Source organism: Megalobrama amblycephala, linkage group LG19 (assembly GCF_018812025.1).
Source record: "Megalobrama amblycephala isolate DHTTF-2021 linkage group LG19, ASM1881202v1, whole genome shotgun sequence".
Lineage (NCBI taxonomy): Eukaryota > Metazoa > Chordata > Actinopteri > Cypriniformes > Xenocyprididae > Megalobrama > Megalobrama amblycephala.
The window spans coordinates 8756602-8783844 of record NC_063062.1 but is presented as its reverse complement, the minus strand read 5'-3'; the positions used below and the strand labels follow the sequence as shown (position 1 = coordinate 8783844).

The window sequence follows — 27243 nt, the reverse complement described above, 5'->3', positions numbered from 1 at the left end:
TACAGTAGGGTCCACACATCTGAGACCTGACCACTAGTGAAAATACTTCTACTTTGCATTATTCCTCATTTAATACAAAACAATTAATTGCAATTTATATGATCAGCATAATTTGACTGAAAAGTTTACATGTTTTAGTAATGATTTGTTGCACTTTTGATTTAATAAGAAGCACTTAAAGGGTTAGTTCACCCAAAAATGAAAATAATGTCATTTATTACTCGCCCTTATGCCGTTCCACACCCGTAAGACCTTCATTCATCTTCGGAACACAAATTAAGATATTTTTGATTAAATCCGATGGCTCAGTGAGGCCTGCATAGCCAGCAATGACATATCCTCTCTCAAGATGCATTAATGTACTAAAAACATATTTAAATCAGTTCATGTGAGTACAGTGGTTCAATATTAATATTATAAAGCGAAAATAAAACAAAATAACGTCTTATATAGTGATGGCCGATTTCAAAACACTGCTTCAGGAAGCTTCGGAGCGTTATGATTCTTCTGTGTCGAATCATGATTCGGATCGCGTGTCAAACCACCAAACTGCTGAAATCACGTGACTTTGGCGCTCTGAACCGGAGATTCGACATGCTGATTCATTATGCTCCGAAGCTTCATGAAGCTTCATGTGTTTTGAAATCGACCATCACTATATAAGTCGTTATTTTGTTTTTTTGGTGCACCAAAAATATTCTCGTCGCTTTATAATGTTAATATTGAACTACTGTACTCACATAAACTGATTTAAATATGTTTTTAGTACATTAATGGATCTTGAGAGAGGATATGTCATTACTGGCTATGGAGGCCTCACTGAGCCAATGGATTTTAACAAAAATATCTTAATTTGCGTTCCGAAGATGAACAAAGGTCTTACGGGTGTGGAGCGGCATGAGGGTGAGTAATAAATGACATTATTTTCATTTTTGGGTGAACTAACCCTTTAAGCTGCATGAACTCCACAAGTTTGTGTAAAACCTGATGATCATGTTCTCCAGCATGATTTGAGATGATCCGAAGAGAATCTTTTGCTTCAACTGAGGAAAAAGATGATCTTTTGTACAAAGGAGTTTAGATGATTACATCTAAAATTACAATTACAGTACAGTAACCTGCATGCGATAATTTATTTCTTAACAACACTGGCTAAAGCTTCAAGAGTTGTGAAAGGATTGTGCCAAAAGCTTTTTTTTTCTCCCCAGAAACACCTCCAAAGCCACTTTGAGTAAACTAGCATGACACAATTCAGTGGATGTCAGTGTCTGCCAGGGCAGTAGCAAATAATCACATCATTTCAGCCTATTAACAGTCACAGATTCAACATTCACACCAACACAATTACTGTTAGCAGAGCTACTGGAGAAAAAGAGAAAATGATGCACAAAACAGCAAAATGGACCCATATGATGATATGGCACATACAATGATGGGGCAGAAAAACTCTAAGATGGGAATTCAGTAAGAAGAATTGTGTCCACTGTAGGCAAAGGTAATTTAAATTATTTGCAGCTCTAATTCACATATGTCTTTATATATGCCTGATTATAATGCTCGTCTCTGTCATTTGATCAGTTGTTCTCCATCAGTTATTCAATTAAAAACTGCAGCCTACAATAAGCCTACCTTACATAAAAAGTATTAGTAGTAGAAAAAAGTAGTAGTAGTAATAGTATCTGATTAGCCTAAATTAAATTGAATAAGATGCTCTGATATACAGCATGTATAGTGTGCAGTTTTAGTGAATTCCTCCTAAATGTTAATTTGCAGGATATTAAGCCAAAATCAAAGCAAAATATGCAACACGGGTTCATTGGAAAAATGTACCTGTCAACATTTTTGCAACATGTAAAATAGGTACCAATGTGTACATATCACTGCAGTTTCTAACAGAAAACTGAACAATAGAGGCAGTAAAACAGCAAGCACTTTTAATAGTTTTCACACACAATTATGATTACAGGGCCAGATTATGGATTAATAAAGAGGAGTTTTCATGCAACTCCTTGCACAATAATGTTATGATTAATGCATGATTTGTAAATTAATATATTTTGGAGTTTGCATCACTTAACCTGCTCCAGATATTCAGTTATACTGACGTAACATACGACGCAACGTATTTAGCGTTTTGCTAAAATGTTGACACGGGTACGTTTTTCTAATGAAAATATGGGTATCTGAATGCAGACAGATAACACAAATAAGAAGTGACTGGGGAAGAGAGAAACCATGGAGAAGATCTGCTGCCATGTTTCATGCAGATCTGGAGACACTGGCTCCACAGTGCCACAAATCTCAGATGGATCCGACTTCTATCCAAACCAAGGCTTGGGCGAGGAACCTAGAAATCCTCAGAGCAGGACATCCCTTCTGAACAGATTTATTTTTCCTCTGTTTTCCATTTAAGAATGGCTGTATAGAGTTCCATTATGTTCCAGTCCCTCTAAAGGAGTGCATTATTAATGTTATTGCTGGGAGAAAGAGTCACCAGGGGGCTGTGTGGAGGTTTGGATGGGAGATTAACTATGGACAAACATATAGTACACACTGACACACACACACTGAGAAGCTTAAGACCTGCAGTAAAGCAACCTTTAATTTGTGCATATTACTTTAAATGTTCCTATGTCTCTCTAGCAGCTGTAATAGTGACCCTATATGCTGTAAATCTAGCCTGATATGGATCAGCTCTTAATGCAGTTCCAGGCTTTACCACAGTAAATAGATATGGGGTCACTGAAAACATTCTGTAAGAGAAGCCAATTTCCTGTCAAACTGTACAGCAAGGTATACAGGGTGTTCATCATCAGCATTAAAACTGAGCTAAAGTAGCAAAGCGTAAATGCTGGAAAACTGAGAAAAACTGAGGGTCGAGGGTACCTGTGTGTGTTTGTGTGTGTCACATGAGTGCAGATTGGTGTTTAGTCCTCTAAAATATGGTACATAAACAAAATGAATGGATGGGAGTGATTCTGCAAGCAGCCTTTAAACTACCTTTAAAAAGCCTTTAGACTCTACTTCCTGAATCCAAAGAGGTTTAAAATACTAGGTTTAAATGGGAAACCTGCAAAATGAAGTCTATTCCATTCCAGGTTCAAGGAGTAAGAGTTTTGTACGATAATAAACTCTGGATAAATCTAAATTTCCATATAGCGTTTTTTCTTTTTTGCTGTTAGGCAAAATCGTGGCTGTGAAACACTTGCAATATTTATTTGCACTTTATTAGAAACCATGAAATATGCAGCACCTATCAAACTTTAAAACTCCACATTTTAGCAAATCACATAGAATTTCGGGCACTCTGATAAAAGAGATCAGGTGTGTGTGAGTATATAAGAGTTGACAGGATACTTACAGAGCATGGAGAGCAGAACCAGGCCGAGCAGCAGCAAGAGGTTTGTTTGTACCGAGGCGGCACGGCTGCAGTCCATTCTGTTCTTCTTACAGGTGCACACCTGAACTTTCAGTTCTGTGTTGTTGGATATGGGAGGGACGCCAGAATCGGTCAGAACCAGCGGCAGGTTGTAGTTGGCCTTTTTAAGACTATGCAGCAACATGATCTGGGAGTGAGTGTCTGAAAAACATCAGAAAACAATTTAATGTACCATTCTGGCCACTTTACATGTCAGTCAGACAGTATCTTCCTATTTAAATAGGCAGAAACCGATTTGGCTACAAGAGACTATAAGCCACTCGATCTCAAATGACCTCTCTTGTTCTGTCTCTCTATATCACAGCATCTGCCACTGATTCTCTTCTCAAACAGCTGACAGAAGTCTGGAGATTCACATGCCTTTCTATATTTGAGCGTGTGCTCTCAGGAGAGATGGGTAATCGAGAGTCTGCTAAGATAAACCCCAAATACACTCAGCTATTTGGTCAGAGTGATATCTAATGATACACATACTGTCTGGGACAATAAAGTGCTCCTCTCGCTCTCAGCAGCATGTGGTCCATTTGACCCTGGTGAAAACACCAGAATTTTCACTTTTGTACTGGCTGGTTAGTGCTGGTTTGGTGCTGGTATAGACGACCACAGTAATGCTATTAACTATAGCCAGTTTTCACGACTGTTAATTCTGTCAAAATTTCCAGCTGATTTAAAGTGGCACTCCATCACTATTTTCAGAAATTTTCATGATTGATTGTCACTACAATTAACAATCAATTAAATGTGTACAGCTTTCGCACTGAAAGTAATTAAGTTATAGAAAATTACAGTATAGTAATTTATGCCCATATATGCAGAGTTCTAATCAAATCTAATCAAATTATTACTAAATGCATTTGTGCTGAAATTGATTAATCAACAAAAAAATCAATTATGCTTAACTATATTAAGGTAAACTATTCTTTTAGTAAGAGCACCTTGTATATTTCCTCAAACAGGACTTAGAAATAGCCGGTATGTGTTTAACCGTGGGCGAGTGCCTGTTTCTATCCCATCTGAGAATTAACTTACCGTTGATCCTGGAGATCTTCCATGTTTTCTCCAGTCCTGGCTGTTTGCCAAGCTCGATCTTGAAAGGATCTGTATTAGGATGAATGTCCTTGTCTCGTCCCCCGATCACCACCACGTTTATGTCTTTAGCGTCCTCGCACACGCGGGCCACGGATGGGAAGACGTAGGGAGCGTTGTCGTTCTCGTCCTCCAGAGTGATTATCAGTGTACCTGTGCCTGTGGCGGGTGGACTGCCTAGTGAGACAAAAGGCAGAGTTAAACAGAATATGCAACAAAAAAAGTAGGGCAGGACCAGTGTTATTTTAAAATATTATTTGCAAAAAGTGTCTCTATTTGACAGGAGATTATGAAAAGAATCCATATATCGAATTTTTATCGAAATCGATTTTTTATCGATTAAAAAATTAACTAATTTATCATTGGAGTTTTTAATATTTTTTATATTGTAATAATTTCATAGTGGCATCTTTTTATGAATGAAGGCTAGTATCACTGATACTAATACTGGTAGGCCTACTGATGTCTTTATGAAATTGATTTTTTTTTTTTAAACATTAATTATAAGCTAGACATACAACATTACAGTATAACTGAAAGCTATCAATTTCAACATTTATTATGCTTTAAAACTTAAATCTTCACATAAACCCATTATAAAAAATGTCATATTTACCTGTGGCCTTCCTACCTTTCTAAGGCCCCGTTTACACTTGTGCGTTTTCGTTTTAAAATGCACAAGTTTTGCTACGGTTATGCGGGGTTGCGTTTTAGTGTAAATGTACCAAAATGGAGACTTTTAAAAACGATGGCATGCCACCGTTAAAAACTGCCACCGTTCGCTCTGCGTATCCTTGACAACCATGTAATGGCTATCCACATTTGCTCTGCGTATCCTCGACGTCCATGTAAACAATAACATGGAGACTGAACTGAAATCATTTGCTGGCTTTGTTGCAACTGTTTACACTTGTACGTGCATGCCCAGTGTGCATGAACAGTCATGTGACATGCGTTTTTGGCCATGTAGTGTAGACGGAGATCGTTTCTGAAATGCTGTGGAAACGCACAGGGATCGTTTTCATTTCAAAACGCCGTTTTAAAACGAAAACACACTAGTGTAATCAGGGCCTAAGGAAGGAAATTTACAGAAATTTCAGCTCAAAATACCCCATAGATTTTTTTAAATTAATTTTTTTAACTGCCTATTTTGGGGCATCATTAACTATGCACTGATTTTTTCAGCGCGCCGCCCCTTTAATTCGCGTGCTCCCTGCCACACGAGCTCTCGATTATATTACAGCACATTTACAAAGTTCACACAGCTAATATAACCCTCAAATGGATCTTTACAAGATGTCCGTCATGCATGCTGTATGCATGCTTCGAATTATGTGAGTAAAGTATTTATTTTGATGTTTATATTTGATTCTCTATGAGTTTGAGGCTATATATTCTGTGGCTAATGGCTAATGCTACACTGTTGGAGAGATTTATAAAGAATGAAGATGTGTTCATGAATTATACAGACTGCAAGTGTTTAAAAATGAAAATAGCGACGGCTCTTGTCTCTGTGAATTCAGTAAGAAACGATGGTAACTTTAACCTCATTTAACAGTACATTAGCAACATGCTAACGAAACATTTAGATAGACAATTTACAAATATCACTAAAAATATCATGATATCATGGATCATGTCAGTTATTATTGCTCCATCTGCCATTTTCGCTGTTGTTCTTGCTTGCTTACCTAGTCTGTTGATTTACCTGTGCAGATCCAGACGTTACTGGCTGCCCTTGTCTAATGCCTTTCATAATGTTGGGAACATGGGCTGGCATATGCAAATATTGGGGCGTACACCCCGACTGTTACGTAACAGTCGGTGTTATGTTGAGATCTGCGTGTTTTCCGAAGTCTTTTAAACAAATGAGATTTACATAAGAAAGAGAAAGCAATGGAGTTTGAAACTCAATGTATGTCTTTTCCATGTACTGAACTCTTGTTATTCAACTATGCCAAGGTAAATTCAAATTTTAAATCTAGGGCACCTTTAAGACCTGCCACTGCGGATCTGACACTCATCTCATTTTCTCATAACTCTTTAAGTTCATTTAAGATGTTATTTAACTCATTTATGATTTCTCTTATGAGAATACTCGACAAAACTGGCATTTTGGCATAATTCTGCCTGTGTGTTATTGTTTGTTCAAGCGCGAAGAGAACTTAATATTGGTGCACGTCTTTCTGTGCACACGAGTCGTGTGTGCGTCACACAGACAAGACATTCACAGTTAGCACATTCTCGATTGTCTTGTGGCACTTAAATGGTTTAAAAACATTTGCGTGAATAAGAGCGTGATCATATGATGTAACGCTAGCCAAATTGTGACAGAAAAAAAGGATGCTGCGTTAAGTAATTTTAACACGTTACACTGAAAAAAATCGATCGCACGAGTTAACGCGTTGATTTTGACAGCCCTAATATAAATAAATTGGACTATTCTTACTTTAAACTTTTACCTTAAACTTTAATCCCACATTCACCTTTTTTATTTGATAAAAAGAAATAGAAAAACAAGCTTGCAAAAAAAAAAAAAAAACCCAGCAGAGAGTATCAAGAAAATAAAAAGGGTCAATTCTGATGTTCACTGGTCCTTCTCCAGTCTAAATCTTTCTGGCTTTATAGGCCAAATCAATAGTTCTCTTTTAAATGCACAGGAGGACTGCGCTTTACACTCATCACTGCGATCAAAGCACCGGCATCTCACACCAATCGACTGTTACTGTAAAGCAAAGTGGGTTAAAGACTTTTTCACAAAAGGTCAGACAGGAAGCAGAAACACAGACATCAGCAATCAATGTCTATACAGAAAGAAAAATAACACCAAATCAAAACATTCAGTTTCTGACTTGGAGTAACAGCAATTATCTTGATTCGAAAGATGCCTCATTTTGTATCAGATTGCACTTCATTGAATATTGCACAGAAGAAAATACATTATTCAAGGCTTTTGAAATATTCTGTTTCTGAGAGATTAGCAGTTATTGCAGGACTGCATAATTATAAACAGCCCTGGAGGTCACTCGCAATTAACATCCGATGACAGGATCAGTAATTACAGAATGATTTTGTCCTCGTGTTCCCAGGAACGCTCAGGCCTCAAAGGGAAAAAGAATAGACACGGTGTCAAAACATGGGAGCAAGTAATGTCTCACTAGAAAAAGAAATCAGGTTTGTTCCAATTGCGTCTCTAAAGTACACCTGCAGAACAACATTTAGAGGCAGAACAATGACGTCCTTGCCATGTTTTATTGATTTTCTGCTCAAAAAGATTGTCAAGTATGTAACAAGACATTTCACAAGACAAAAAAGGAATGCGTATCCATGGACAAAAGCAAACTGTCTCACCTAACACCATAAAAGCGGCAGACTTCTCAGTATGCTTCACAGAAGAAAACACATCCCGCCAAGAGCGATAACAGCGATCTGATTTATAAATCATAAACTCTTAAAAATTTTAGATGTGGCTTGTTTGTGCATTAGTAAATACATCCATTGCTTCACATTCAACACCAGTGAACAAACCAATGATTTAAAGACTGAAAAGGTCAGGTATTACATAAGTAAGTATTACATAAATACAGCCAGCTGTTTTGGTATATGGTAGTGACTGGATATAGATTAAGTTTATGCTCATAACAACAGCTATCGACTGATTTCTGACCCAAACAACAGCTAAAAACACAAGATATGGATCACGTAAAAATCTCAGAAGCATGCAGGGCCGACTGCAGAATATTCAGGGGGGATTGGGCACCTACCAGAGCATGAGATGATGTGGTTAAGAGTAATATTTCTGTCCTCAAATGCAAGATGTTGCGAGCTGGAATCTTCCTCAACAACTTTTTATAAATAAACATGAAAATAGCCTCTGTTTGTCTGTAGATCAGTCACGGTGACATATCTGGTAGCATGTTATTGTGTTATTCCACTGGAACGGAGAGCATTTGGATGAGAGATCACGTCTGTGACTCATATAGACACTAAAATACATTCATATTTAATGTACCATACTGCTACATGCTCAAGCGAAGTTTATACATAAAGGCAAATGCAATAAAGTTTATATTAAAGGGATAGTTCACCCAAAAATGAAAATTCTGTCATCGTTTACTCACCCTCAAGTTTTCACCCTCAAGTTTCTCGCCCCCTACTGACTACCATAGTAGGAAATAAATAGTGAGTAAAATTTATGGGTGAACTATCCCTTTAAGACTGCACAAAAACACATTGTACCTTATATTAATACAGTATATTGTGCCTCTCACACACATTTTGATTGATACCATAAAAATGCATCTGAATCTTAGAAGATGAAAAGCAAACACTTCCAACCTTTCTGAATGCTAGCGGCAATATAAAACCTTATTGCATTACGATTAGTTTTGGTGGCAAAGACAAACATTCTGCACTGCCGCTGACCTCCAATATCTATGAAAGTATTTGAACTGTGCACAAGGGAATTATTGTGCATAATGAGACGTCTGTAAGTCTTCTTTCCTTCTATCATCATCGTCATCATCACTTGGTTATGTGCTAGGAGGGTGCGCACACTGGGAGGGGTGTGTAAGAGGAGCGTGGCTGGGACTTTCATTAGCCACATTTGCTATATCTCTCTTACCTCTGATGTATCTCGTCAAGGCCGAGATTGACTAACACATCTGTCATTCAGGGGAGCTGGGTGTCTAGGAGGCCCAGTATGTAACAATAATGCTGAAGACAACCTGACCTTAATACTACACTTCCTGTAACTGAAAAATTTGGTGTAGACACAATTTTTCACTCAGAATTTGTTAGTACATTTTGCAAACAATTACAAAGAAACAGGAAACATCACATGGAATTAATAAATAGTATTTTCTTTACAACATACTCCAATAATCTTTGGAAAATCATTTTTATGTTATGAGTAGCCTACTTTTTCTGTCTCTAGACATTGGTCTCCTGTTCACTCCCTAAATTGGCACTCAAAAAAGCATTTGGATACTTAAAGGTGCCCTCGAATGAAATATTGAATTTATCTTGGCATAGTTAAATAACAAGAGTTCAGTACATGGAAAAGACATACAGTGAGTCTCAAACTCCATTGTTTCCTCCTCCTTATATAAATCTCATTTGTTTAAAAGACCTCCGAAGAACAGGCGAATCTCAACATAACACCGACTGTTACGTAACAGTCGGGGTGTACGCCCCCAATATTTGCATATGCCAGCCCACATTTCCAACATTATAAAAGGCATTAGACAAGGGCAGCCAGTATTAACGTCTGGATGTGCACAGCCGAATCATCAGACTAGGTAAGCAACCAAGAACAATAGCGAAAAATGGCAGATGGAGCAATAATAACTGACATGATCCATGATAACATGATATTTTTAGTGATATTTGTAAACTGTCTTTCTAAATGTTTCGTTAGCATGTTGCTAATGTACTGTTAAATGTGGTTAAAGTTACCATCGTTTATTACTGTATTCACGGAGACAAGAGAGCTGTCGCTATTTTCATTTTTAAACACTTGCAGTCTGTATAATGCATAAACACAACTTCATTCTTTATAAATCTCTCCAACAGAGTAGCATTAGCCGTTAGCCACGGAGCACTATCAAACTCATTCAAAATCAGAAGTAAACAATATAACAGTATACAATACTCACATAATCCGACGCATGCATGCCGCATGCATGACGAACACTTTGTAAAGATCCATTTTGAGGGTTATATTAGCTGTGTAAACTTTGTTAAGGCACTGTTCAAGGCAAGCGCAAACTCTGTGGGCATGGACCACGGGATTTAAAGGGGTCACAGCGTAAAATCAGCGTGTTTATAATGATGCCCCAAAATAGGCAGTTAAAAAAATTTATTAAAAAAAATCTATGGGGTATTTTGATCTGAAACTTCACAGACACATTCAGGGGACACCTTAGACTTATATTACATCTTTTAAAAAGATAATCTAGGGCACCTTTAAATCTAGAGCTGCACTATTCTGGATTCGCTTTAAAAAAAAAATTCTTCCATGATTCTGAATAGACAACTAAACAAAATAACATGTAATTTAGTAGAGGTTCTGACAAAATGTAAATAATAATAATAAAAAAATAATCATTTGAATTAATTATGATTCCTTTTTTTTTTTTTTAAAGTCGCTTTGAATGAATGATTCAATGACAAATACATTTTTTTAACAGTCATTTGTCGCCACCTACTAGTATAACAATGTAATTGATGCAATCTTTATTTGAAGCGTCAAGTTATTTTCAAAAGGTGATTTCTTCTATTTTAATCACTACTGTAGACATCAGTGTTTATATTGAAGTATAAACTTTATCGCAGTATTTCTGTGATCATTTTAATTATTGTAGGACAGAAACAATGAGACTATGTTGTTGAAAAGATGGTTTGTGAAGCTGTTTCATACAACTGCTCTCTCTGGGTCAGCAGCAGCGTCAACGCAGATTTGAATCGTGTGATCGTACTTGTCAAAGGTTTAACAGACATAGACAAGTTATTATCATTTAGGTCAGGGGTAGGCGAGTTCGGTCCTAGAGAGCCGTTGTCCTGCTGAGTTTAGCTCCAACCTTAATCAAACACACCTGAACAAGCTAATCAAGCTCTTCAGGATTACTAAGGCTATAGGCAGCTGAAGGGTTTTTTTTAGGGTTGGAACTAAACTCTGCAGGACAGCGGCTCTCTAGGACCGAACTTGCCTACCCTTGATTTAGGTATTTGAATAGAGATTGCAAACTTTTAACAATTAATCATGCAGCTCTTAAATCCTATTAATAACAATGCATTAATGAAATATCAAATCAAGTTGCATCAGAAAACAAATGATGTTTGACAATCAGAGTGTTCAAATGCCTTTTGTTTTCATTTTGAAAAAAAAAAAAAAAAAAAAAAGAAGAAAAAAATCTATTTGTAATTCCTCCTTTTTAAAAAAAATGCTTTAAATGTTTATTGTTCTTTCATTAAAATAAATGCTTGGGGTGATCTTTTGTATCTAATGCAATGACATTCATACATTTTAAAGTGTGAGCAAATAATTTATGGGGCTGCCTTATATATAGTCCTATCTTTGTATTTATTTTTATCAAATAAAAGCTTTCTGCCAAAAATACAAAATTGTATGTATTCTATATATATATATATATATATATATATATATATATATATATATATATATATATATATATATATATATATATATATATATATATATAAGGTATGGAGCAACTAGATCAAAGTTCTTCAGTTCTGCTCCTGGAAAATACTTGATTATTTAAAAAAAAAAAAAAGAGCTACAAATAAAAATCTAGATAATAGATATAAAAACTTAAAGGTCCCGTTCTTCGTGATCCCATGTTTCAAATTTTAGTTAGTGTGTAATGTTGTTGTTAGAGTATAAATAAAATCTGTAAAATTTTAAAGCTCAAAGTTCAATGCCAAGCGAGATATTTTATTTAACAGAAGTCGCCTACATCGAACGGCCAGTTTGGACTACATCCCTCTACTTCCTTCTTTAATGACGTCACTAAAACAGTTTTTGACTAACCTCCACCCACAGGAATACACAAGAGTTGCGTTTGTAGAGTGTGTTTGTCGCCATGTCGTCGAAACGCTGTTATTTTCATCCCGCAGTCCAATCACCGGGTCTGATTCCGGCTCAAATTGATAGGGTAAAATTAAAGACATGTTTACAATAACACTGAGCGCCTGCATCTCCACATTATGGTAAGAGGCGTGACCTTTCCGGGCAAGGTTCGCTAAACTGCTGTCGAATCACAACACAGGAACCGCTGGCACAATCAGAACTCGTTACGTATTTCTGAAGGAGGGACTTCATAGAACAAGGAAGTCATCAGCCCGTTTTTATGACAGTGGAAACAGCGGTATACAGATAAGTAAATTATGTGAAAAATACAGTGTTTTTTTACACGCGAAACATGAACACGTGTTATATTGCACACTATAAACACAATCAAAGCTTCAAAAAAACACGAAAAACGGGACCTTTAATACATTACTCAATACATTAACTAATACAAGTGCAATAGAGTCTTATACAAAAGAACAGCTATCTCTCCAACTGCTAACACCAAACTTACAGCAAAGCATAAAATTAAGATAAACATTGCTAAGCAAGCAAATCTTATCCGCCAGGCTTTATGAAGCTTTCCTATGTGTGCTGTGGGACTCAGAGAAGAGATATATGCAAGAGGGAATGCAAATCTTCCCCATTTACACATGGCTGCTGTACGTGGTGAGAAAACATTAACGCTGTTTGTCTTCACTGAGAAAAAACACATTCCCTCACTTGATCGCTCTATAGTCTTTACCATCTTCATCATCAGCATCATCAGCATCATCATCATCATCATCATAATCATCTTCAGCAGTGCCAAGAGCTCCCTCCTCCTCTAACTCATATTGAAGGCCTATTACACACATTTAGATGCACCATAAAGTGTTCTAGAAATGAGCCGTAGTGCTTCATGTTGCAGTTTATCACTTAATAACTTTTATCTTAGAAACCGGCGACCCCTGTAACATCAGTATTGATTAAGGTAAACGTGAGCAGAAATATACAGCAGACTTCATGAATAGTTGACACCGCTTTGTTTAACATGCAGCATTGACATAAAAGATATTCATGAGACAAAGATAAGAAAGGGTTGTTTGCATAAATATGTCTATTACATATGCAGCATGTAATGGGACTGGATGTTTTGGATGCTGTCTTCTTTCCCGTCCATAATGAGAGTGATTTATTTTCTCTTTTGTCATGGTGCGCTGATATATATATGCTCATATCTTGTCTGACTTTGCCGAGATCCAATTCCCTCTTCTCTAAACTTCTTCCTAATGCATCGCTGAACATTGTTGATATAGAAGAGATCGTTTTTCAGCCTCACAGCTGTTCGTGAGCAGATTCGCAATCAAATGCAAAACTGTTCTTTGTCTTTTCCCTCTGCTTTAAAAAAAGAAATACATTTTCAATTTTTTTTTAAAGCTGTGAAAACTGTTCCAATTTTATGGTTAGCAAAAATAAAATAAAAAGAAATAAGTTAAAAATATGCGTGTACACTGTAAATACATCTTACGCAAAAGTCCAGGGGATGATTTGTACAAAATTACCATTTTTCTTTGTGTAACTGTAGAAGGTTTTGGAATTTATTTTTGTTACTTCTCAAAAATTTATTGTCCCACATTTTCAACCTTAAAATATGAAAATCCAACCAAAAATATTAATTACTGCCACAAAAAATATTAAACAATTATTAAATTATTACAATGAGTCCAATTTTAAAAAAATACAGCCAATTTTACACAAAAATAAACCAAAAAAAAAAAACAAAAAAACAAAACAAAAAAAACACCTAATTGTTCTAACCCTGATTTTTTTTAAGTGTGTGTACGAAGAGCTTGAGATGAAATATGAGATGTATCAAGGTAAATATTACATGTAAGCACACTATTATTATTGTGTGCCATTTCCAATCAATCTATGCAAAACGTATGAAAATATAATAAAAAAATTATGCATTTCAGATTCAATGCCTTAGCAAGACAATGGAGCCAGAAAATGTAAAAAAAAAAAAAAAAAAAAAAAAGTTGTTTAGAATGCACAATTCAACTTGAAACCTGGTGGAAATGTTTATAATACTTCAGAAAAATGACCAAAAATGACAAAAAAAGAGAGAGTATCCATTGCTGAAGAAACACCTAGAAAGAAATCTGAAATGTACCATCCCTGTTGAGGTAAAGTTTGAATGACGTGTTGGGAATGATGCTGTTGGTTGCATTAATGATTTTGTGAGTACAGGACCCTATCTCATCCCCTCAGACACCAAAGACAGACCCTTGGCTCAGTGAGTTTCTTTATTTTTGGTACTGACCCACTGGCCCTTAGCGTCTGTTCCACCTGATGCTTTTCTGCAAGACAGACCAATTGACTACAAGCAGCTTGGACTAAAACCAAGTGTTTCTCTGCCTGTATCACTATCTGTTTCTGTCTGTTCACTGTCTCTTTCTCTCTTTCACTCACTGTCTGTCTGACCTATACTTTTCAATGGCATAATTCTTATATGTATAATACGTGTTGTCAAAATTGTCACAAGTCACGATTTCAAACCATAGACAAAAGGCGCTTCCTATTATAGCTCCTTTTTAAAGTAAACAAAGATTTAAATAAAAATAAGCTAACAATAATAATAAATAAATAAAAACAGCTGCAAGCAGCAATTAAGGTGCCAAGCACAAAAAACAAACAAAAACAAAACAACCAACCAACCAACAACAACAACAAAAAAAAATGATGAGTATATGCAAAAGTTTTAATAACTTTTTGCCAGCATGGTCTGAAGATGATTTGAGCCAACAATTTGGGTGAAAATCGGATAGGCCATCGAGGATGAGTTAGAAAAAGTAGGCTTTTCTGAAAAGTTAAAATGGCGGAAAAATTTTCATGAAGGAAAATGATGTTAAATGATGTTTCATGATGGAAAATGATGAATTGTCTTGAGCCAAGGTATCAGAGGGGGAAAAAAAAAGAAAGTTGTTTCTAACCCTTACAGTTCAAAAGTGATTAGCATAAATGGAAGTGCAATTTTGAATAGTTGTTGGTGCTAGAGGGATTGAGATAGAGACTCCACAATTGCTGTTGTTATTGTTCAGACTGTCCTCTATCTGTGTGCCACATTTCATAACTTTTTACCATATGGTTCTATGCAATGCCATAGACTCAAAAGCAGAGGCAGATGCAGAAGCAGAGGAAGAAGAAGGAGCAGAAGCAGAAGAAGGAGCAGAAGCAGAAGAAGAGGCAGAAGAATAATAAAAATAAATTTTTGTTCCCTCTTTCTCTACTTTTTCTGGATTTTATTTTTGCTCTAGCTTGCATACTAATTTAGATTATTCTGTACTTGGCATTGCGTACAAACAGTGTTCATTCTTCTAATAAATTGCTTGTGCTGTTCGATTTGTAAGTCACTTTAGATAAAATGAGCAAGAGGGAGATTTGAAAATAGGAAGAAAAAAACCCCCCTGCAGAACGAGAGATGGGACACAATACAAAACAGCTCAAAAGAATATCACTGGAATGAAGGTTTATGACTGGGCAAGCGCTTTAGGACCCGCGTTTATATTAGAAAAGCTTTCCAGCACTGGAGAGAGCTGGGAAGGCCTGAAAACAGATGTGGAGGCTGCTTTGATTATCATGTGAGTAACACTGAGTTTTGATTGTCTGGAGCTGCTGTGCTGTTGGTGATTAAAGGTGCTAAAGAGGATGTTTTGTTTTATGCATTTTTGCAATATTACTTGAAACTGTCTTTACTAACTGATAAAAGACTATTTATTAGGTGCACTGAAAGTAATAATATTAATATACATCATCTGTGCACGAGGTAGGGCCTTAAAAACATCAGCCAATCGTTTACGCGATCATCGCGTAAACGATTGGCCCTCTGGCTTGTCAATCACTGCCATGACGATCCATGTGAGAAACGCGCGGCTGCGCGCTCCAGTAACTTTCCACACTCCACAGGCGCTGCATGCAATGTTTTTGTCAGGAGACAGGAGTAACAACTGCAGATTATGAGTCACCTGCGTTGAGTCCGACATAATGAATCCACGGCTTTAGGTCGCGCACACACTTAACGATTGTAAGGCCGATTATGAATGTAAATTGATACTTATGACTGATCGCGCTCAAACGCGTCCAGTCAGAGCCAGTTGCTTTCAGTCTGCGGTTACAGTCGGTGTTCAAATTCCATGTGAAAGTATATAAATCTGCTTCAGGAGCAGGAAACAATCGCTGTATGTTGAGCTCAGTCAGAATGTTTTAGCTAGTCGTTAAATGTGTGCCCGGCTTAATAACACAGCGAATGCCGGTGGTAAACACTCGTGCTCCGATACTCGTGCACAAGTTTTGGGAGGCGTTCCCTCTAAATGAGCTGTGAAGGAGGGGGGTTGTTCTTACCCATGCGCTCATTTCAAAAACTCAGTCGACAAAAAGAACCTCTTTAGCACCTTTAACAACAAACTCTTGTTTGTATTTACTCTTGTGTACTGTACATTCATTTTTTGTGCTTCCTTGTCATTCATTCATCATCTGCGCTTTATTTTTTGTGAAGCATTTTGCTGCGCGTCAGCTGTGATACACATCGCATTGTTTGTGTAACAGTGGCCAGATAGTTAGAGTTTTGCTGTTAAACTACTGCACACTGAGATCCGCTAGAGAATGAGGTGTTTAACGTCGTTGGTAGTGCACTCACCTTGCATGCCAGCAACGATCGGGCTGGGGTTCGAGACTGACTTGGAGCAGGATGGTTAGGATTGGAGTGTGAGTTTTGGAGGGGTGGGTTTGTTTGGGTTGATTTCATATATCAACAGTGTTCAACAACAAATTTAAGAAAGAATACAGCACCTTTAACTCTTAAATGTAAAAACAATTTTCAGACCTTTAGAAAAGTTAATATCTACATTTGCATTTATGCATTTGGTTAGACTTTTTATGTAAAGCAACTTACATTGCACTCAAGGCATACATTTTATATTTTTGTGCATTCCCTTGGAATCCATGACCTTTGGCTTTGTTATTGCCATGCTCTACAGCCATTTCTACCTAACTGCAGTAATAATCTGTATCAGGTGGCGGCACACTTGAGCTCTACTGTCTGCACTCCATTTGGAAGTCATTGCATTTCAGCTCTGCTCAACTCTGTCACATCGCCTTCAGGCACACCTAAAATCACCAGCTCTCACTGAAAATGAACGATTTCTGGTCATTTCTGGCTACTCCATCTATGCTAAAGCAATTGGCAAAGTATAAGAAAACAATCACAGAATAATTTACTAAGCTTTGTGATTATGATTATTAGAGTTGCTAAAGAATTAGAGAAATGAGTTAAATAGTCAAAAGATCTCCAAAAACCTAAAAAACAAAACAAAATAACAATGAAGTAACTGAGTTGAGATTCAGGATGTGAATGGGGATGTGATTGGTAGGGTGTCTGAGTCAGAAGGGAAAGCGCAGTGGGGGTGTGGAGTCTGTGGTTGCTCACTGCAGTGGTCACGCAGTGAGACAGACTCTGAGAGGACACACAGGACTCGAGCAGATGGCTCTTTTCTCACACTGCTTTAGCATGCTGAGATTTTAAAGCTGCAGTGCAAAGACCTATAGGAATAAAACAACTTATGCAAGCGCACTGTAACAGCACATTAACTTTCAAAAAAAAAAAAAAAAATCATGCTAAGCTTGTTCAATTCATCAATGCTTCTAAATGATTTTGAGATGCGGGGTGGCCACATAAAGGTTTTAGACACTTTTAGAAAACTTTAGAAGTCACACTTAAGAATGTCACTGCATTGGATGCAAAATGAATGACAAATTATGCTAACTGGTCCCTAAGTGATTTTTAGTGGATCTTCATGTTAACAATGGACTATTCCACTAACATTTGACGACCACAAAATGTCTCTCTCTCTCTCTCTCTCTCTCTCTCTCTCTCTCTCTCTCGGAATCTCACCAAGTATAACATGTTCCTGGATCAACATCTTTGTTTTTTGAGGGACAAGTCTACAGTTTATGTCCAAGTATAAGTTTAAGCTTACAATCATGGTTAGGTGCTTCTACATCAGTGTTATTCACCTACCATTTCCCTCTAATTTTAGGAATAACTTATGGGTAGGGTTAGGTTTAGGGGTAGGGATATGGTTAGGACTACATTTTTTTAGACAGGAATGTTGTTCCAGGATCAACAAAATATGTTGAGGAATGCATCTAATATGTTGGGTTTTCAGGTTTTATAGGGACATTCCATAGACATAATGATTTTTATATTGTACAAACTGTATATTCTATCCACTAACCCTACCCCTACTTCTAAACCTACCTATTACAGAAAACGTTCTGCATTTTTAAAATTTCAAAGAAATACCATTCTGTATGTTTTAAAAGCTGTTTTTCTCATGGGGACCAAATATGTCCCCAAAAACATTTCGGATCTTACCACCCTTGTGGGGATTTTGTCCGCATAACATAGGGTTTACGAAAACCACAATAACACACACACAGTTTTTTGAACACTTTTTAAAACACTGTCATGCTCACCAAGGCTGCATATTTCTTCAAGAGAAAAGTCATGAAAAGGGGGATGTGAGGGCGTTTAGTACAATAAAATCTCACAAGGGAGGTTATATTCAAAAGCCTTATGAATACTGCACAATTTTACAGAGTAAAGCCTATTGAAAAACAATTAACATGAGGAAAAACATGCACTTAATCTACAAAAGAGGAATCTGACACGCTCCCCATCCAGCAACCTCTGATTTCTCAATCAGCACTAGAGGGACTGGAGAGAAACAATCCAACACATGACCGCATATAGCAAGTCGACACTCAGTCAACTTAACAAGGGAGAAAATTGATCTGCAATTAAAGTCAGGCCCTCTTGCTTCACAAGAAGCTCAGCTGGAACCTGACAATGAGTAGCCGATTAAACCTGCAAGTCCCTCTAGAACAAAGCCTCTGATTATCCTCATGGGTTCCCTTTAATGAGAAACTTGGAGAGAAGGAACTCTAACTCTGCTTTCACAATGCCTCGACCATCCTTTCATCAGTATATAATATTGAATCGAGGGCTGACATCATTCTTTTTGTCAAAGTCCCCTTTAGTTTGAAGAGAGGATACGTGATTAAGCTCTATTTCCCCCTTGAAAGCCACACAAGTGGACATGACAGGAGTTGCGTTATTAGAGACAAGGATGTTCTTCCAACAGCATTTTAGACTTCAAAGTCCAGAGACAAAAAAGATGCCGTAGTGTCTGCAGAAACCAATCAGTGTCAATTTAGCTCAGCAGACAGGGGACGATAATTTGAGAGTGTGCAGTGCTTTCCTGTGTGTTTCTCTGTCTTATTAGCTTGGTAAAGCAACCAACCAAAGCACTTGTTCTCCACAAGCCCTAGACGATCTGCATCGGGCAACACCTACACCTTTTCCATGTTTCTCTGCCACAATAAAAGCATCTATGTGAGAGCAAAAAGCAAAGGTCTCCTGCATAGAAGTTGACCCTCCTTTTATCTTATGGCCCTTGAGAGCCAGAGAAGGTGGAAAGATGTTTTAACTTGAGAGAGCAGAGTGAGTTTATCAAGAGAAGCAGTGGAGAAACCAAAGCTGTGGATGGTAAGAACTGTGAGGTTCTTGGATTCTGGCTAGACCTCATTATGGCACCATTATAGCTCTTCGATATAGCTCTTGAAGCCCCTTGTGCCATCTTGAACATCTTCATTCTACTTCAAAGTAGAGTGCCAGAAAGGATCTGCTAGGAAGAAACACCTCTCTGCTGACATATGTCCCTCACCTGGAGTTTTTCTCAAAAAGAAAAGTCTCTAAATTGGAGAGCACCAATTATAGACAAGACAATGCCTCAGGCAAACATTTGTGGACTTCCCTTAACTGTCACTCTTCTCTGAACCAATTGGTAAAGGAAAGATATATTAAAAAATTTGATAAAATTGCAACAAATTTTCTATTTACCTGAATGCCATTCCAGTCATAAGATGCTCACCACATTCACAAAACATTCCTAAAATAATTGAACATTTTATAGGCCAGTATTTTTTTTATACTTAAGAAAACAAGTTCTTAAAAAAATATTTGAGAATTTAAGATTTTTTTTCAAGAACTGCATTCTTAGACTTATTAAAATTTATCCTAAAAACCTTTTTTCCCTCTTTTGTTAGAGATTTTTGTTATTCAGACCCCTGATATGTCTATTTCCTTGGAGGTTTGTCCAATTCTAATACACTGGCTACAACAATAGCAACAAATTTACCTTAAATTCGCAAGGACTTCACAACTATCTAGGGCAGGTGTGGAGGCCAAATACTAAAAAACAGCCTGTTATCCAAACAAGTGCCTCGGAGCTAGATTGGTAGCACTGGAGCGATGAATACAGTTCCTCCCTCTACAATGCGGATGTTCAAAGGTCTCAGCGGTATATGCTAATGCTCCAAGCAAACCTCTCATGCATACATAAAGAGCCTTTTATATTGTGCAGCAACATTCCTGATAATACACTGCCTGCCCTAAATGACAAGTGTACATCAGTGGCTGAGTTTTTAAATAAAATGCAAAGACTGTGACATGACTGTGACATAACATGAAAGCACAGCATGTGACAACAGCATGCTGATTCTTAGAGGAGTGGTGGTAAGCTACGTGACATTATTTATGTTTCCAGGTGATATTTAATGGTTATACTGTATGTCTAGAAGCAGGAAGATGTGCCCTACATATTCAATAAAACACATTTTTTTATATGAAGGAGGGAGCAAAATCACTGAATAAGCAGCAAGTCGAGGAAAAAAAAGGAGCCTTATGTAAGGTGGCCGAGAGAGCTCAATGCACTGCAACTGAAGAAAACACAAATTGAAAAAAAAAGACACCAGCAAATCACATCGACAACACATGTGCTGCAAATATACTCACAATGCAACCAAATACAGAAAAGCACTGCAAATACTCAAAACGCACATTAGGATTTCAAAATAAAAAAACTAAAAAAAAACTGACAACTGACGACTAGAAACTGAACAATAAGCATGTCCCAGGTTGAAACATTTCTGTTGTGGTCTGTGCTATTTGCAGCACGTTTCTGTATTTGGTTGTGTTGTGAGAATTTGTAGTGTGTTTCTGTATTTGGTTTCATTGTATTTGCAGTGCGTTTCTATATTTGGTTGAGCTGTGAGTATTTGCAGCGAATTTCTAAATTTGGTTGCGTTCTGAGTATTTGCAGCATCTTTCTGTATTTGGTTGTGTTGTAAGTATTTGCAGCGCATTTCTGAATTTGGTAGCACTGTGTGTATTTGCAGCGTATTTCTGTATTTGGTTGCATTGTATTTGCATTATGTTTCTGTATTTGGTTGTGTTGTGAGTATTTCAAGTGTGTTTCTGTATTGTATATAAATCCATAGAAAACAGGACATAAACCTGGTGGGCAGATTACACACACCCACTCCCTGAAGAGTGATGGAATGGGTGAACATCTGCTGGCGCAGTGAGGAATGAAGAAACAAGAAAAATCTGTCTGTCTCTCACGCCGAAACAACTGATTAGGCCCTCTAAACGACGGACCCTCTGCCAGTGTTGAAATAGCGCAGTCCCTCCATCTCCACACTTCTGAGTGTGGTGCCGTTCCAGCAGGTGTTGTAAGGACTTGAATCATTAACCCCAGGCTGACAGACAAGACTGAGCCCAACAGGCTCAGAAAAGTGTTGCACTTCAGCAGTTCCCCACCACTCCAGTGAGTCTGCAACTTCACACACTGGGAGCTGCAAAATGGATCCATTTATTCTAACTCCAGGTTAGAGGTTGGCGGGACTGATTTTTCCACACTTGCTAGAATTTTAGTCCGTGTTCTGGACTTAAAAGGATTTTCTTCCAACACACTTTAAGTCCCATTCCTGCAGTTCCATATTATTAGAGCCGTTTATTTTTCTCAATAATGTCATGAAGAGAGAGATGGAGAGAGAACATTTCTTGAGCATCAAATCAGCATATTAAGGCCAGAACACACCAAGCCGATGCTGACGAACTAGTTGGCCTGACACACCAAACCAACGCTAGACAGCCGACGGCCAAGTAGCACGTCCGTTCTGCACCTGCGTGAGATGAAATGCCTTTCCGAACCAGCAGGTGGCAGTATCTGAACAGCCAATCAGAATGATCAGATGGCCCGACGAGCTCCGACGCCGATTCAACATTTCGAAACGGCCGAAAAAAAGTCGACGAGGACCAACTTCAGCCGACACACACTGAGAAAACTCAGTCGGCTGACTAACAAAAACTGCCCTACAGCCGACCGTCGGCTTGGTGTGTTCCTGCCTTTAGAATGACTTCTAAAGGATTATGTGACACTGAAGACTGTTTGACAATTTCACAATATTACTGTTTCACTGTATTTTTGATCAAATAAATGCAGCCTTGGCAAGCACAAGAGATTTTTTTAAAAACATTTTACCAACCCCAAACTTTTAAATGATGGTATATGTAAATCATCACCTTAAACTTAAAGAATGAATTTTTGTCTCTAATGTTCATATAGTCTTTATAGAAGAAAAAGTAATCAAAATGAGGGTTGCACTGCATGAGGGTGTAGAGAAAATGATCTCAAAAATGTAATTTGGGCGAACTATTCCTTTAACATGTAGTCATATGTGTATACACACAAGGGTAGAAAACAGACAACAAGCACACACAGACTAAGCTACATCAACTCTCCGCCTAGTCCTATCCTCTATCAGTTCAGCATCTTCTCATTTTCCCTCTCCCTTCTATCATTCTTGTTCAATCAACGCTCTCTTCTCTGTGGTCAGCGGTCAGACAGAGAGAGAGAGAGAGATAGAGAGGCAACACTCATCTGAGCCCTTGAAATAAAGACATGGGACTCCAGTCTAGATCGATAGCCTGTTAGTGACCAGTGTGACTTTCATGTCATGCAATCATCGGACAGATTACCACAGAATAGGGAGTCTGTGAAAGACTGGATCTGCCTGGGATACCAGGGAAACACAGGTGGTGCAAAATCCAGCACTGTACAAACATCCGTACAGACACAGAAAAGAAAAGCATAATGTTAACACTGTGTTTGAAGCGCTGATACAAACCCTCACCACATAATATATATCAAAGACAAATATTAGACTGAGAGTGACTAAAAGAGTGTCTATAAGGCAAGCTTTTCTATTGACTCAGAGGAAGATAAAGGAATAGATCACCCAAAAATGAAGATTTTGTGATCATTCTCTTACCCTCATGTTGTTCAAAATCTCTATGACCTTTCCTCGTGTGAAAAACAAAAGGTTTATTTTTGAAGAATATCCTGTTCACTATTTTAAATATAGTGAAAATAAATGAGGGCTTGTGGTTCTAAGCTTTAAAATAACATTAAAAGCAACATAGACGCATCATAATTGGTCCATAAGTTCTGAAGTTGGCATGAAGCGGAAGTTGTGATAGTCTTTTCGTCTCAATTGTGACGTATATCTAAGTCAAAAGGCTTCTGGAATGAGAAGAAATGAAGGGCAGGACTTTATCAAAGGAAGTTGGGCATTGCTAACTAACTGGAAGCAGATCTGAATGGCAGTTGCAGTCAATTGTGGAGGATAGTATACACGTCACGAAGAGAACAGATGTAGTTTGGCGGGGGAAGTGAGGTTTTTGAATAAAGATTACACATAAATGAAAAAAAAAAATATATATATATATTTAAATAATGCATGTGCACTGATAAATCATTCATAATAAACACTGCAACATTCTGTAAAAAATAAAAATAAAATAAGAATAGCCAATGTTGATTTTATTGTGATTTTAATAAGATATCCTTTTCCATTAAGTGAACTCAGTTGAACAAGTAAACAGAGAGAGATAATGCAGAAAGTGACCTCAAAGAAAAACTCATTTTAGGCATTTGACATTTATTGAAATAAGCCTCTGGTCTGAATCTCAAATGTCTACATCTCAATGCAAATAACTCTGAAATAAGACACATAGCCATAAGTCACCGTAACCTTTTCGAAACCTCAGCAAACAATGATTAATAACTTATTACGAGTATGAAATAAAAAATCAAAACATTATCGATCTTAAGTTAAACTTGGATTTGCATATATACTCAGATTGATGTCTGGGCTGTGGCATTCTTCTAAGTTATTTGCACTTTGCTGTGTGGTTCACCTGCCTTGATATACTCCCCAATGAAAACGAAGCCACTTGCATTTCTCTGGCTCACAATCTAGCTTTCCTCACAATCACAGAAAGCAATTTAGCCTAAATTCAACATCTCTCACACTCCCCAATTCCTTCATGCGAGACAGAGAGAGAGAGAGAGAGAGAGAGAGAGAGAGAAGAGAGAGAGAGAGAGAGAGAGAATTGGGGAGGGTGGTGATGACAGGAAGACCTGCTCAGAGTCAATATTGCCGAATATACATACTCTGAAATGAACACATCTCATCCAGATGTTGTTGACTAAATTATATGTGAAGAGAATATAAGGAGGAAAGAGAGAGAGATAAATAAATAGAGTGAGGCAATATTAGGCAACTAATATACTAATATTTTTAAACAGTTTCCAACCAAAACCTATTGTGCAAGATTCATCAGCTTACATTATTACAAAGAAAACAAAAAAACGTTTGTCTCCGCAACTGTTTATCAAATTTAAATTTAAAATGTGTATATATATATATATATATATATATATATATATATATATATATATATATAATATATCTATATATATATATATCTATATATCTATATTTATATCTTTATCTATATCTATATATCTATATATACATATATATATATATATATATATATATATATATATATATATATATATATATATATATATCATACTGACCCCAAACTTTTGGACGGTAAATGTAAATGAAAGTGTAATGAAAGTGCCAGCTTCAATAATTGACTGCAAACTCCATTCTGTTTTGGAATACCCAGTTTTCCAGATCCAATAAACTCCCAACAGATAAAATCAAGTGCTGTTCTATTATATTTTCCTTCTTATTTCTCTCAGAAATATGTCACATTGCAGATGCATGTCACACAGTGACACACAGTGATGTACACAGAGAGAGGAAAAGTGCATTTAGCCCTTGCTGATTCCCCCTTAAAAGCATGGATGAATTCTCAAAGTATGAAATCACAAATTTAAAAGCTGCAAATATGAGCACTTTTGAGTAGTGTTTTGATTGGCTTGTTTCTTTTAATGGATATGTCATACCTCAAAGGCCAAATCCAACCTTCTTCAACAGCAAAACAAACAGAACAAAAGAGAGAGAGAGAAAGGGAAGAGTAAGGGAACACTCCTTCTTACTCTAATACCCAATTGTCCCTGTCAGAAAATTTGACATTGAGAAGTGACTCATTCAGAGGTTAATTAAATGTTGTTTATGCCAAGTGAGAGAAATTACTACACTACCCAGAGAGCACTAATGTAACAACTGTGTTCTCTGACCTGCAGAAGCGTGTAATTTTCTGTGGTGGGAGAATAATCCGTGGCCACGCCACCTCAGCCGTTTTAAGCACGGCTGATGACTTGAATAGAGAACCCTAGAAAACGGGCTCACCATGAGAGTGGCTAGTTTCGACGACAATTGAGGTGACAAAAGTATAAATGCTTTGTATTCAAAGCCATTTATGTGTGTCCACACCATTTACAGAAGGTTTAGTGCCAACTATGAGCGCATTTTAGACAAATCATAACTATTTCCACAGTGAAATGTCTTATGCATGATGCATTTAACATTATGCTGCTTGATCTGACATCTCAGAAACATTTCAACAGGCTGAACCCTTAATTTTGACAACACTATTTCAATGTACAAAGCCTTGCTGAAGTGCAAATTGTTCCATTCCTGTCTTGTTTCCCCAGTTTTGTGTTTTTGGTCTGTTCCTTGCAAATGGATGGATTCAAAAATGATTGATGACTTTTGTGAATTTATGTTGCATTTTGGCATTTTTATGGTTGTCAGTCACAGCATAGTACTATACTAAGAAAAAAGCCTTTTGTGTCCCACAGCATACAAAATAAATATTACATGATAAACAATAGTTAAACGATTACAGAATTTAATTAAAGTGTAGTCTCGTTTAACACGTAATCTTTCGAAACATTACTGATGTTTTAGTGCTGTCAATACGTCAATATTTTACGTTTCAGTGTGTTTGAAAACGTAAATGTATATGTGTGGTAGAGCCACACTTTACGTAAAAATACAGACAAATAAAATAAGAACCCATGCAAAACAAAAACAAAAAACAAAGCCCTACCGTTATCTGTGGCCATGAATAGAGCAGTGTACTGGTTGTTGTGAACATGTGGAGACTCGCGGTCCAGTATGGCCCTGGTGGTGACGTTGCCTTTGAACGGGTTCACGATCAGCCAGTCTGCCGGGTCTCTCAACACAGCGAACCTGAGGGGCACACATGACCATTACACACTTAACATATGCAACTCTTAGAATGGGTTGTGCTTTTAAAGTTTCCCAAAACTCAAGGATTTCTAAATGTCTTTCAGTTGATTTGTGCACTTATTACAGGGACAATCCCCTCAGACCAATCTGACGTATGTTTAAAAACACAATGCTGACAGCTCATGAATTAACCCTTGCGGCGTTCGAACCTGATTCCCAGACCAGATTTTTTATCTTTAAGCAACATGACCCCAAGCATTAGCGCTACAGAGTGGTGACGGGTTATCAGGAAGGTCAGCTGAAAGTGAAATAAGAAGAAATGGAGCAAGAAGAGTGCCTGAAACATGTAGAAGTGATAAATGACCTGCAACGACTCTAAGAGTAATGAGCCATTTTGTAATTGGGTAACCATGCGATCATATCTCAGCCGCGACCCCCAGAACACCTAAGCATGTGCGTTTGTACGATTGGATAAAAGCAGTGGTGGTAATGCTGAAATCTGGAATTGAGTCACAGATTTACAAGCTAAATAAAAGACAAACACACCAAATGAAATGCCAAGTTCTACAGCTTTACTGCTTTCAGGAAACCCATAGAGACTCTTTCAAAACAGAGGAGGGGGATTTTATTTTCTTTTTTCTGAAAAGTCTTGCTGACTTGGATACCTTTCCCAAAAGAACACAAACATTCACACAACCAACAAAGATTTTTTTCCTGTCCT

At 37.3% G+C, this 27243-nt stretch overlaps 1 protein-coding gene across 3 annotated transcripts in view; it reads right to left on the bottom strand.

The window, feature by feature from the left end:
• cdh13 (cadherin 13, H-cadherin (heart)) overlaps window positions 1-27243 on the bottom strand; it is a 421886-nt gene that overhangs the window by 13714 nt on the left and 380929 nt on the right. For all 3 annotated transcript variants that reach the window (XM_048168174.1, XM_048168172.1, XM_048168175.1), the window contains 3 exons: window positions 26380-26522; window positions 4469-4702; window positions 3362-3580 (listed from right to left, as the gene is read on the bottom strand). In XM_048168174.1, the coding sequence (XP_048024131.1) occupies window positions 3362-3580; window positions 4469-4702; window positions 26380-26522 (596 nt within the window). The remainder of the gene's footprint in view (window positions 1-3361; window positions 3581-4468; window positions 4703-26379; window positions 26523-27243) is intronic.